A 14,361-nucleotide genomic window follows, 5' to 3' on the forward strand; every position below is an offset into this window, starting at 1 on the left:
TATAATGATGTTTAAGAGGGAGATGCAGGGAATGAAGAGATATGGTTCATGTGCAGGCGGGAGGGAGTTTAATTTGGCATGAAGTTTGGCACAGACATTTCACCAGAAGAAAATGTTAAAAGAATTAGAGACCAAAAAATGGAAGCTTCTATTTGTGACTTCCACAATTCACATTAAAGCTCTCTTCATTTTATTTCAAAGTGAGTGAATTTAAAGCTTGTACCAATTCTATGGTTATTACATTTCCAGATTGTATTAATATCTGTATAAGTAGAAGTCCTACGATCTGGCACAAGCTGGATTTGATAGATGCTGATCATTCAAACAAGCTGCCCATCAAAATGTATGTAATACTGTTTAGTGGAGCATGGTTTTTTTTAAAGTGCAAGAAAACCTAGTATATTATCCTGACGTTACGATTTCACCTCTGAATAACTGGGTTGTTTCTTTGTGGATGTGTGCATTTTTAATTGAGCATAAGACGGATTTGTGAACTAAACATTTAATTGAGATTTTTTTTTACAGAATTGAGCCAAAGTGCTCTAACTATCACTGACATGAATGAAAAGGAAGACAAAGGATTATTGGGCTTTTTGAAAATTGGCAGAAAGAAAACAAAGGTAAGTGTTTTTTGAACTCATTCAATCTGTAAACTAGTGAAATCTACTGCATATGGTATTTTGAATTTGTTCAATCTACAATATGTTGCTGATTTTGTTTTGCACAGAATTCTTTCTTTTAACTTCTAGACAAATGACGCTGATAAGCAGACGATACCCACATGATGATAATGATTCCAGCCAAGAATTATTCAAAGTGACTGCTTTTCAGTATAGACAATGATAAGTTATCAAAGTTACAATGCTGTTTATGGTAGTTTAGTAATTAGTTTATCTATTTAAATGGAACCCCAGCTGTAGCATGAATTCTGTGTGGCCATAGTATTCACGATCAAACAGGACAAGGTAACCTGGGACTGACTGACTTAACACAATGCTTCATCTCTCTATCTTAAACATTACTCTTATTTAACTAAGGTAGACAAAAATGCTGGAGAAACTCAGCGGGTGAGGCAGCATCTATGGAGCGAAGGAAATAGGCAATGTTTCGGGTCGAGACCCTTCTTCAGACTGATGTGGGGGGGAGGGGGCGGGAAGAAGAAAGGAAGAGATGGAGATATGGGCTGTGGGAGAGCTGGGAAGGGGAAGGGAAAGAAGGGGAAAGCAGGGACTACCTGAAATTGGAGAAGTTCACGTTCATACCGCTGGGGTGTAAACTACCCAAGCAAAATATGAGGTGCTGCTCCTCCAATTTGCGGTGGGCCTCACTCTGGCCATGGAGGAGGCCCACGACAGAAAGGTCGGATTCGGAATAGGAGGGGGAGTTGAAGTGCTGAGCCACTGGGAGATCAGGTTGGTTTTTGCGAACTGAGCGGGGGTGTTGGTCTCACCGATGTAGTTATGAGGTACTTAACTAATCTCATTTGTGACAGAAGATCTGGGGCACTTGCGGATTTCTTTCGTTAAGCCCTTCTTTCTTTGATCCATTACACAACAGCTGTATTTCTAGACTCATCTTCAATTTCCATAATCGCCTTTTTCTGCATCTGATCAATCAATTACTTCTCTTTGGATAATGCTGGATAATCCGTTCAGGGTTTTAGGCATTCATTTGCCTGCCTTCAAAATGGATGCCATCACTCTCTATATTAAAACCTCACCCTCACTTCAAGCTGTTGCTGTATCTCTATTCTCCCCTGTATCTATAATGTCTTTGAATGCAGTATTGCAATCCAATTTCATGCCTTCCACACTCTGCATATTTTCCTAAATGAAGACATCAAGGCTGCCTCAATGAAACTCATCAATACTGTCTGTCTATTCTGTATTTTTGTCATGAAGTACAACTTCTGACGTTTTAGATTTACTTAATTCCGTGTTTGACTCCATTGCATTTTCTAATACAATCTGTTTCTTCTTTCAGATATGTAATTAGAGGTGTGATTCAATCAGCTTTCCGTTTCCTAAAAAAAATGGCATGTGGGCTCCAACTTTAGGCATCTTTTAGAAACATAGAAAATAGGTGCAGGAGTAGGCTATTTGGTCCTTCGAGCCTGCACCGCCATTCAATATGATCATGGCTGATCATCCAACTCAGTAACCCGTACCTGCCTTCTCTCCATACCCCCTGATCCCTCTAGCCACAAGGGCCACATCTAACTCCCTCTTAAATATAGCCAATGAACTGGCCTGAACTACCTTCTGTGGCAGAGAGTTCCAGAGATTCACCATTCTCTGCGTGAAAAATGTTTTTCTTATCTCGGTTCTAAAGAATTTCCCCTCTATCCTTAAGCTGTGACCCCTTGTCCTGGATTTCCCCAACATCGGGAACAATCTTCCTGCATCTAGCCTGTCCAATCCCTTAAGAATTTTGTAAGTTTCTATAAGATCCCCCCTCAATCTCCTAAATTCTAGCAAGTACAATCCGAGCCTATCCAGTCTTTCTTCATAAGAAAGTCCTGACATCCCAGGAATCAGTCTGGTGAACCTTCTCTGCACTTTCTATCAACTTTGTGTCTTTCAACTATCTTGTAGTTGTCTTAAGTCTTGAAAGAAATAAACTTACCACCAGTCAGCCACAATCAACTTAACCATTGATGATTTTCAATATCCTTTAACTTCTCCAAGTCATTTTGAATTCAAGTATTCAAGAATAGACACACACTAAGGAAAGAGACAATAGGAATGATAAAGGTTTGTCAAAGGGAAATTTTCAGGAAATCGTTTCAAAGAGAGGAAGAAAGGCACACAAAATTTAGATAAGGATTGTCAGAGATAAAAGTCATCATAGCTGGTGGCACAGGTATCACTGGTGTTGCACAGCAAAGGTGTACACAGTGGAGCAGGTTCTGAAAAAATCTCTTCATTCAGGGACCAGGTGCTCAATGCATGGTTGAAGAAAGATGGAGATAGAGGGAAGCTGAGCCATGAAAGGACTTGCGTTTGAGGGTGAGAATCTTATATTTGAGGCATTGGGTTACCAGAGGTTGACCTGAGCTGCAAGGTGAGAGGTGGTGAGGAGTTGGACACAAATCTGCTTAAAAATGTTTTGAATAAGATGAAGTCACTTGGAAGCAAAGGCTTCCCAATATTTTACTGGAGGAAATTGTTGCATGCAAGAATGGATGCTGGACTTGTATCAGAAAACAGAGTTGCTGTAGTTGATAGATTGGGAGAGACAGTTGAGACATAGAGTTGGATGCATGTCACCAATAATTAATCCTTGTTACTGAATGGACCAAAGTCTCAATTTCAGAAGTGTCCTTGGCACAAGGTTTTACCAATCGAACTATAAGATTAAGCTATTATTTTCTTAAATAAATGTTGACTTTGTTGACAGCAAGGCCACTGAATATTAATGTTATTTTCTAGCAAACTATTAGGATGACATTGTTAATTGTTTAATGCTCCTTATCTAGCAATAGCAATGTTTACTTCTGTTTCAGAAAGGTGAACAGGTGATTTTGGAAAATAATGATTGTTTAACCACAGCTGAATGGCAGTCTATCATGTTATGTGGAGTGCATACCAGTAATTGTCCATAATCCTACTAACAATTAATTGTAAAATACATTTATTTATGATGAAATCTTGAATCATGATGAATTTCAGCTCTGAATGCAATCATACTGCCTCCAGCCACCATAACCATCTGCCTTTTCTTCTAAGTATGATTACCAACCAGAAAAGGGTTTTCTGTTTGATTTCCACTGACTGCAGTTTAGCCAGGGCTCCTTGACGCCAAAGACAGTTATTCTCACTTTCCCTCGAGAGTTCTCTCCCTCTTTTGTCCATGTTGGGACCAAGCCTGTAATGTGGACAGGAGCTGAGTGACTTTAGAACCCAAACAGTTTTTGTGAAGCAAGTTGTTGCTTGGCAAGTGCAGCTTGATAGCACCATTGATGATGCCTTTTGTCACTTTGATGATCAGGAGCAGACGAATGGGGTTGTTGTTTGCCGGGTTTGATTTGTCCTGCTTCTTGTGGACTGGACATACCTGGGCAATTTTTTACACTGTTGGGTAGATGCTAGTGTGGTAGCTGACCTGGAACCTTTTTCAAGTGCACATCAATACAATACAATACAGTTTTATTCCTCACATTGCACATAAAGTGCAAGTGAAATGATTTTGTCAGCAGCGGTACAATGGTAAAGAACACACAATACACAATAAAAGTTGAACACAAACATCCACCACAGCATTCATCACTGTGGTGGAAGGCACAGAAATTTGGCCAGTCCTCCTCCATTTCCCCCCGTGGTCGGGACCTCAACCCTCCGCAGCTGTTGCTGCAGGCGTCCAGATTGTAAAAGGACAAGGTACAAGTCCAGGTAAGTCCAGAGTCGGCTCTTCCCCACCGGAGACCGCGGCTTTAGGTTGGTGTAGGCCGCAGGCCGGCGGTCGAAGATTTAAAGTTCCCGCCGCGCCGCAGCCAGAAGCAACGCAGACCGCAGGACTGGCAGTCGAACCTCCCCTCCAGGGCTGATGGTGAGTAAGTCCACACCGGGCCCACGGTAGAAGTAGGCCGCGGGCCGGCATTCGGAGCTTCTTCTTCCCCCCGGGTCCCCCACGAGGGATCCCGGGCTGCGGACGCCGCGCCTGCTGGAGTTCTGCAGACCGCGGCTTCAGGCTGCCGGCTGCCGCGGGCGAGCGAAACGGAGCGCTCCCCTCCAGCGAGCCCCAGCGAGGGCTCGCCTGCTCCACGCCGAGAGTCCGCGCTGCGCCCGCCGCTGAAGCCCCGGGTGCGTCTCCGGGAAAGGCCGCGCCGATCCTTGTTGTTAGGCCACAGGGGAGTAGACATGGAACAAGTCGCCTCTGCGTGGAGGAGGCGACCGAAGCGGTTTCCCCCTCACCCCTCCCCACACACCACCCCCCACACAAAACACACAAAGACACACTAAAAACATACTTTAAAACACACTAAAAAATTTAAAAAAGTTGAAAAAAGTGCAGTGGTATTGTCTGTGAACTTGTGGATTGAGTTGGATTGGTATATGTGATGCATATCTCTCTGGATTGTACAAGGTCCTTGCAAGGGCTGAGCTGAACATAGTTTTGTTAAGTATTGTGATATGAAGTAGCACAATTTCTATACCAAGTGGACAAATCTAAGCTAGATATGCAAAAATGATGAACTAACTTGCATTTGTTTGAATGACATACATCAAGAAAAGTGTCGGGGTGGATCTGCATACAGCCAAATATGAAGAAAATAGAAGCAAATATTTGGGATCTAGAGTCCTCATATCCCGATTGCTTTGTTCCAAAGAAAACTCCCAGAAATCTGTGTTTACTTTCACGATATTTTACATCTATAACCCTTTATTTTCGAAAAGTGAATCCTTCAAAGGGCACTGTACCCTCTTTTGTTTTCACCGATGAGTTGAACTTCCAGTTAGAATTTTGTGTTTTGTTGTTTAATCAGGGAAAACATACTTGAAGGTACAGAGGCTCGGGTTTTGTGTAGAATTTTTAAATTGGAACTTCGAGATTTGTAAACGTTCATTGCATCAATTGGATTAATACTTTCCTGTTTAATGTTTAAATTTGAGCAGCATTAATTTTTCATTTGAACATGTCTTCAATATAAAAATAAAATTTTGAACATCTTTGAACAATACAGTTTTAATTCTGTCCAAGCTGTCTCCAGATGTGTTGTAAATCATGCTTTTTTTATGCATGCAGCACATTTTCTACAAATATAACCAACCCCCTCCCACACCCTGTTACAGGTTGCCTGCATTGAAATAAGCTATAATTAACCAATAACATTTCATATAACCATATAACAATTACAGCACGGAAACATCTCGGCCCTACAAGTCCGTTTCAATTAAACAAAATTCCACATGTTTGTGATGGTTGTTTGGACAACCTATGGTTTAATGGGCACTTATCTGCATTATACTCCATTAACCATTTCTCAGCCCACTTACCCAACTGATCAAAGATCCTGCTGTCATTTTTGATGACCAACCTTGATAGCATTGATGAGAAGTCAATGCTTCCATGTGGAAGATCTTGAACAAGCAGTCACTATTTTAAAAGAAAGGTGTGAATGGAATTTCAGTTTGTCTCCAGTGACTTACAAATCTGTACAAATGCACCATGGAAAGCATACTGTCTGGTTGCATTGCAGCTTTTTTAGGAACAGCTCTGCTCAAAACTGCATGCAATTGCAGAGTAGTGGTTGTAGCCCAGCCCATCACATAGATCAGACTTCCCATCATTGACACCATCTACACTTCACGTTGCCTTGGAAAATCAGCCCAGATAATCAAAGACTTGGTTCACTAGTCATTCCTTCTTCAACCTGCTCCCATCGGGCATAAGATACAGAATCAGAATCAGAATCACACTTTATTCGGCAAGTATGTTTTGCAACATCGAGGAATTTCATTGGCCAGGTCAGTCATACAATTAAAAGCAACAGATCACTCAAAAACACATTTTAACATGAACATCCACCACAGTGACCTACACATTCCTCACTGTGATGGAAGGCGAAATAAAGTTCATGTCCTTCCCTTAGTTCTTCCTTGGTCATGGGCCTCGAGGGGACGATCTTGACTCCCGTAGCCGGCGGCGTTTGGGCCCTCCGCTCCCGCATCGGGGGGATGTGCAAATGAGTACATAATTTTCCCATTGTGGGTATATATAACAATTAAACTCTTGACTCTTGAAAGTGTGCAGTAAATGGCACAATTGGTTTACAGAGGGCTCATGGGATGCAAGTACATACTTTCCTGAAAGTGGCAGCATCGGTGGATAGGTTGGTAAGGAAGGGATGTAGCATGTTTCCATCAGTCAGGGCATTATCAAAGATGACAAATCATGTTACAGCTGTACAACATTGCAGTTAGGCCAAGATTAGAATACTGCATACAGCTTTGGTCGCCACTATAGGGTTAATGAGGAGGCTTTGGAGAGGTGCAAAATAGATTTACCAGTTTGTTGCCTGCATTGGCTGCAAGAAGGGTTTGGATAAACTTGGATAGTTTTCTATGGAGAATCAGAGGCTGAGGAGCAAGTTGATAAAGAATATAAAATTATAAGGGAGATGGATAGGCTTGATAATTTTTTTCCCCCAGGCTATGAATGTCAAATATTGCAGGACACAGATTTAAAGTGAGAAGGGTGAAAGTTTAAAGAAAATTTGTGATTCAAGATTTCTACTACACAGAGAGATAGGTGTCTGCAATGTGCTGCTAAAGATGAGGGCAGAGCGAAGAAATGGAGTGTGGACTCAGATACAATAGCAGTGTTTAAGAGGCATTTAGATGGACACACAAACAGGCAGGGAATTGTTGGATTGAAATCATGGTGGGGTCAGACATGGTAGGCTATAGGACCTTTTTCTGTACTGTATTTTATGTAATATGAAATCTTTGCAGAAAATGTTCAGAAAATTAGGAGTAGGAGGATGTTGTTTGACCTATTGAGCCAGCTATATTGTATAATACAATGATGGCTTATCCTCCTCAATATGATATTCTTGCTTTCTTCCCATAGTCGGTTATACATTTGCATCCAGAAAATTATTTAGTTCTCATTCCAGTGAAAATCACAATTTCTTGTTAAATTATATAACATTCCAGTGCTGCTGCCCCGTGTTGTTTGATACATTGACCAGCAAAAGGGACAGAAGTATTTTTTAAGTGTGTCACAATATATTTGTAAGATATGGATGCTGTTATTGTAAGATATGGATGCTGTTATTTGAACTCTCTTCAGCTTCTGGCATGCTAGAATTTGTGTTTGAAAGCATTGTGAAGCTTAGGAAGGTCAGATTTAAGGTAATTGCTTGAGATTGTTGATGGGGTTGTGACAATATATGATGTGTTTGAGGTTTACAGTACTGATGGTGGAAGATAAACTTTAAAGTTGCCCTTTTAACAACCATGTGCAATTAGTTTTCTGCAGCACTCCTTCGGCTCCTTGGGAATTTGTTCCTGGGATTGAGCAACATCACTTCCTAGTCCCAATGTCTTTCAAGTGTACAACTTGAGGAATTCATGACCCACTTTGACACTCCAAAGAAAATATCCAAGTTTGTCCAACCTCCACTTATAGCTATTACTCTCCAACCCATGCAGCATTCTGGTGAACCTTTTCTGCACACCAAAGTCTCCACGACTTTTCTGGAATGCAGTGACCAGAACTGCACACAATACTCACAATACGGCCTACCCACAGTTTTGTACAGCTGTAACATGTACACAATAGCCACTGCCGTATCCTCATCAATCATCTTTGCCACCCCCTCAAAAAACATAATCATTTGTGAAACATGACCTCTCCTGCACAAAGCCATGTTGATTATCTATAATACGTTATTTTCCAAATGTGTGTCAATCCTGTCCCTAGGATTTCCCGATTAATGATGCAAGACTCACCAGCCTATAATATCCTGGTTAGTCCTCATTGCCCTTCTCTAACATATGAACAACACAGATTATTCTCCAATCCTCTGGGAACTCGCCTGGAGCTGCCAAAAATACAAAGATCTCCGTTGACGCCCAAACAATCTCCGTTCTTGCCTAGGTGCAGCTGTGATATCAAACCCTATCCTCTAGTTCCAAACTTGAACACAAATAAAACCGCAGATGCTGGAATATGAAACAGAAACAGAAATGATAGAACTCAGCCAGTCAAGCAACATGTGTGGAAAAAGAAACCAGTCAATGTTTTGGGTCAGGGACCCTTTCTCAAAACCTCTAGTTCCAGATTCCTCCACAAGGGGAAATATTATTTTTGTGTCTACTTTCAATCTTTTGAAGAATTTTGTGATGTTCAATAAGATAAACTAATTCTTCCCCCTTAATGTTGTGAAGAATTATTTATTGACATTAAGATTTTCTAAATTTTTACTACAAACTCATTGGTGGATTCCAGTATTTTACCAATGAAAGCAATGTCAAGCTACCTCATCCACAATTTTCAGTTTGGTTTAAGAAAGCTCTGCTTAAATCCACAGGAAATTGCAGAGAATTGTGGACGTAGCCCGGTCCATCATGTTGACCAGACTCTCCACTAATGGATTAGTTGAAACTTCACACTGCCTTGTAAAAGCAGCCAGCTCATGGGCCTTTCCTACCCAGATCATTCCCTCTTCTCCCCGCTCCAGATACTAAAACCTGAAAGCATGTACCACCAGACTTCGGAACAGCTTCTTCCCCTCTGTTATCAGACTTCTGACAAATCCTTCCATAAACTGGGATACAGAGCCAATTTTCCAACCTGCTCATCGTGATCATTGGACTTTTTTTTTACTGGAACTGTTATGCCACAATGCTGAGAAACTATATACTGCACACTGGTATTTGTCCCTTTGCTCTACCTGTTGTACATGTGTAGCACTTAAATTGTATTCACTTGTGGTATTGTTTGATTGATTGGACAGCACTCATACAAAAGCTTTCACTGTACCTTGGTGCACGTGACAATGATAGACCAACTCCAATTCCAATTATGTTTTTCCCCTATTTCCACAAATATCTTTTGTTACCTTCCATTCAGGTGATTGGGTTAGATCTATCCCAATGTTTTTGCCATTTCTACTGACTATATCTAACATGAATTTAATTTCCTTTCCACCATTAGCAGGATAAGAGAGGACATTGTAGGAAAATGACTGAGGTGAAAGATTAGCCATGACCTTGATGAATAGAAGAGCAGACTCAAAGCACCAGATGATTCAAGAAGGAACTGCAGATGCTGGAGAATCGAAGGTACACAAAAAAGCTGGAGAAACTCAGCGGGTGCAGCAGCATCTATGGAGCGAAGGAAATAGGCAACGTTTCGGGCCGAAACCCTTCTTCAGACTGATCGGGGGCGGGGGTGGGTGGGGACAAGAAAGGAAAAAGGAGGAGGAGCCCGAAGGCTGGGGGATGGGAGGAGACAGCAGGGGGACTGAGGAAGGGGAGGAGACAGCAAGGACTAACAAAATTGGGAGTATTCGATGTTCATGCCCCCAGGATGCAGACTCCCCAAACGGAATATGAGGTGCTGTTCCTCCAATTTCCGTTGCTGCTCGCTGTGGCCATGGAGGAGACCCAGGACAGAGAGGTCGGAGACGGAGTGGGAGGGGGAGTTGAAGTGCTGAGCCACCGGGAGGTCAGCTTGGTTATTGCGGACCGAGCGGAGGTGTTCGGCGAAACGATCGCCCAACCTCCGCTTGGTCTCACCGATATAGATCTGCTGACATCTAGAGCAGTGGATGCAAGATCTATATCGGTGAGACCAAGTGGAGGTTGGGCGATCGTTTCGCCGAACACCTCCGCTCGGTCCGCAATAACCAAGCTGACCTCCCGGTGGCTCAGGACTTCAACTCCCCCTCCCACTCCGTCTCCGACCTCTCTGTCCTGGGTCTCCTCCATGGCCACAGCGAGCAGCACCGGAAATTGGAGGAACAGCACCTCATATTCCGTTTGGGGAGTCTGCATCCTGGGGGCATGAACATCGAATTCTCCCAATTTTGTTAGTCCTTGCTGTCTCCTCCCCTTCCTCAGTCCCCCTGCTGTCTCCTCCCATCCCCCAGCCTTCGGGCTCCTCCTCCTTTTTCCTTTCTTGTCCCCGCCCCCGATCAGTCTGAAGAAGGGTTTCGGCCCGAAACGTTGCCTATTTCCTTCGCTCCATGGATGCTGCTGCACCCGCTGAGTTTCTCCAGCTTTTTTGTGTACCAGATGGTTCATCCTACTCCTGTTTCTTATTTGTTGTTTTTTTAAGATGGATAGATGCTATTCCTCTGGAGCAAGGAGTTTTATTTTGTGATAAAGGGCGAGTATTGAAGGAATAAATGCCTATAATGGGATGGGAACCAAGAGACTGTGAAACTAAAGACGGTGATGCCAGCAGTGAGAGGGTAGTGAAAGCCTATGAATTGAAGATGCTCTGCCTGGATGTTTTATTAATAGAGGGAGTTGAAAGTGCACCAATGCATGTCTTTATTCATCTACTGCTTGTTTACTATACGATTTACAAATTTTACTCAATTTTCTCTATCTGCAGATGCCACCTGAGTTGCTGAATATTTCTAACATGTTTTATTTCAGATTTCTAGTAAAAGAGGAATAATTTTTGAAAAAGTAATTGAATACACATTATTTTAGTGAGTCACTTATCTTTCCATTTTAATGGCAGAGTTGTTCAACTGCTCCATCCACACCAACTGTTAATGCACGTTCAGCCACTTTGAATCCATCGCTATCTGCAAGCAACATTTCAAGAATATCACAAGTGATGGATATAAAGAAACGGAGAGCACCTCCTCCACCATCAGCTCCGCCAGAACATACAGATGTGAAACATGTGGCTGACAGTGCACACGAGGTATTAATACATAGTCATATGGTACACCAATAGTCACTTAGTACACCAATCTGTGGCGACCACAAATAATTATTTATACTACTTACATTTATCAGTACTTGGCCTGTATTCATCTTTAATATTGTTTTTAAAAAATAATTAATTATTCCCTGGGGTATTCAAGTTCTTGTATAGATACTGCTTGAATGTTGTGACACAAGGAAAATGACATTTATAAAAAATAAAGTGCTGTTAAATATTAGAGAATCAATATGTTCAGTGAAGCAATGGCACAAATGTTAAACAGAATATTATAAAACGATAAAAGCACGAGGTTTCATGGAATTTCTCTGAATCAATGATTCAGTTGGTGGTAGGTCTACAATTAAGAATGTCACATGATAACTTTGCATTTCCAGCATCTTTTCAGCTGTCTTTATTTGGTATGCAGTTCAAGTTAATGGAGAAGGTATTGAAATGCAGGAAAGTGGTGATAAAGGAAGGGGATAAGGGATTCATGATCAAATCTGGGACAGAATCAAACGCACAATGGTGGGTAGATTTTAATCTAAAGAGATACAAAGTGTCTGTGCAGAGCCAAGAAATCTTAATGTTGCATGTGAGTTAGAATTAGCATGATGTGCACTGCACTCTTGGTTTTTCCACACGCTTGTGCACGCAAAAACACACGCATGCTAGAACACAAGAATGCACACACGCATGAACACACACGTAAACACAGACAGACAGACACACACACACACACACACATATGCACTCACAGGTACACATACACACGCCCCGGGAAGCCCTCCATCAACCAAAGGGAGTATCATTTTAATTTTCCAGATTGAAAATCAATAAGATTTTTCTAGATCTATTTTTGAGGTACTAACTAAACCTTTGGGCAAACTTGGCCAAAGTACTTTTTATTTACTTGAGCCACAAAGAAAAACTGAACATTTGTGCACCAAGTTTCTGTGGGTAGCCAGCTATTATTTAAACCAGTTAGGCAATTATGTCTAAGAGAAACAAACAAGTTTAAATACCACAGAAATATCCAAGATACTCTCGCAGAGGGTGTTTATAGTAACTAACATGACTAGGAATCACATTTTTGTATGTCTCTGGTGGAATGGGAAAAAATGTTCGTATCAAAAGGAGTCCTCGCCCCCCAATGATGACCCCTTTCCCCGTCTCCAACGCACCCCCTCCTCGTGGATCCCCCCTCGTAAAGTCCCGGCTCCGGAACTCTTTATCCAGAACTGCCGCCGCGGCGTCAACCGCCTCAACTTCTCCACTACGCTTTCTCACTCCAATCTCTCCCCCTCTGAATGCACTGCCATTGAATCACTCCGCAAAAACCCAGATTGGGTCATCAAACCAGCCGACAAGGGAGGTGCCGTGGTAGTCTGGCGCACCGATCTCTACAAAGCTGAGGCCACGCGCCAACTCTCGGACACCTCCTCCTACTTACCCTTGGACCATGACCCCACTGACGAGCACCAGGCCACCATATCTAGCACCATCACCGACTTCATCAATTCCCACGCCCTGCCCGACCAAGCTTCCAACCTCATCGTTCCCCAGCCCCGCACGGCCCGTTTTTACCTTCTCCCCAAAATCCACAAAATCGGCTCTCCTGGCAGACCCATTGTCTCTGCCTGTTCGTGCCCCACCGAACTCATCTCCACATACCTTGACTCCACACTATCCCCCTTGGTCAAATCCCTTCCCAAATATGTTCTAGACACCTCAGACACTCTCCGCCGCCTCCAAGCATTCCACTCTCTAGGCCCCCACCCCCTCATCTTCACCATGGATGTCCAGTCACTCTACACGTCCATCCCCCACCAGGATGGCCTCAAAGCCCTCCGGTTCTTCCTCGCCCAGAGGAGCAACCTATACCCAGCCACTGACACTCTCCTCCGCCTAGCGAAGTTGGTCCTCACCCTCAACAACTTTACATTTGACTCCTCCCATTTCCTCCAAACACAAGGCGTAGCTATGGGCTCACGCATGGGCCCCAGGTACGCCTGCCTCTTTGTCGGGTATGTTGAACAATTATTGTTCAATACGTACCAGGGCCCCATCCCCGACCTCTACCTCCGTTACATTGACGACTGCTTTGGGGCCACCTCCTGCACCTACACACGACTGACTGACTTCATCCACTTCACCACCAACTTCCATCCGGCACTCCAATACACCTGGACCATTTCCGACACTTCCCTTCCATTCCTTGACCTCACCATCTCCATCGCAGGGAACAGATTTCTGACCGACATACACTACAAACCAACTGCTCACATGGCTATCATGGATTACACGTCTTCCCACCCTGCCCCCTGTAAAGACTACATTTCCCTACTCCCAATTCGTCCGCCTATGCCGCATCTGTTCACAGGATGAGACATTCCATACCAGGGCATCGGAAATGTCCTCGTTCTTCAGGGAACGGGGATTCCCCTCCGCCACCATAGATGAGGCTCCCACCAGGGTCTCATCCATGCCCCGCAACACTGCTCTCTCTCCCCATCCCCGCACTCGCAACAAGGGCAGAGTCCCCCTGGTCCTCACCTTTCATCCCACCAGCCGGCAAATACAACACATAATCCTCCGCCACCTCCAACGTGACCCCACCACTCGCCACATCTTCCCATCTCCCCCCATGTCTGCCTTCCGCAAAGACCGCTTCCTCCGCAACTTCCTTGTCAATTCTTCCCTTCCCTCCCGTACCACCCCCTCCCCGGGCACTTCCCGTTGCAACCGCAAGAAATGCAACACCTGTCCCTTCACCTCCCCCCTCGACTCGATTCAAGGTCCCAAGCAGTCGTCCCAGGTGCGACAAAGGTTCACCTGTATCTCCTCCAACCTCATCTACTGCATCCGCTGCTCTAGATGTCAGCTGATTTACATCGGGGAGACTAAGCGGCGGTTGGGCGATCGTTTCGCCGAACACCTCCGCTCAGTCCGCAATAACCTACCTGA

General features: G+C 43.6%; 1 protein-coding gene across 1 annotated transcript in view; it reads left to right on the plus strand.

The window, feature by feature from the left end:
• cobl (cordon-bleu WH2 repeat protein) overlaps positions 1-14,361 on the plus strand; it is a 242,208-nt gene that overhangs the window by 127,142 nt on the left and 100,705 nt on the right. The window contains 2 exon segments of the mRNA XM_055657302.1: positions 526-620; positions 11,203-11,391. Coding sequence (XP_055513277.1) covers positions 526-620; positions 11,203-11,391 — 284 coding nt within the window.

This window comes from Leucoraja erinacea, chromosome 2 (assembly GCF_028641065.1).
Source record: "Leucoraja erinacea ecotype New England chromosome 2, Leri_hhj_1, whole genome shotgun sequence".
NCBI classification, from domain to species: domain Eukaryota; kingdom Metazoa; phylum Chordata; class Chondrichthyes; order Rajiformes; family Rajidae; genus Leucoraja; species Leucoraja erinaceus.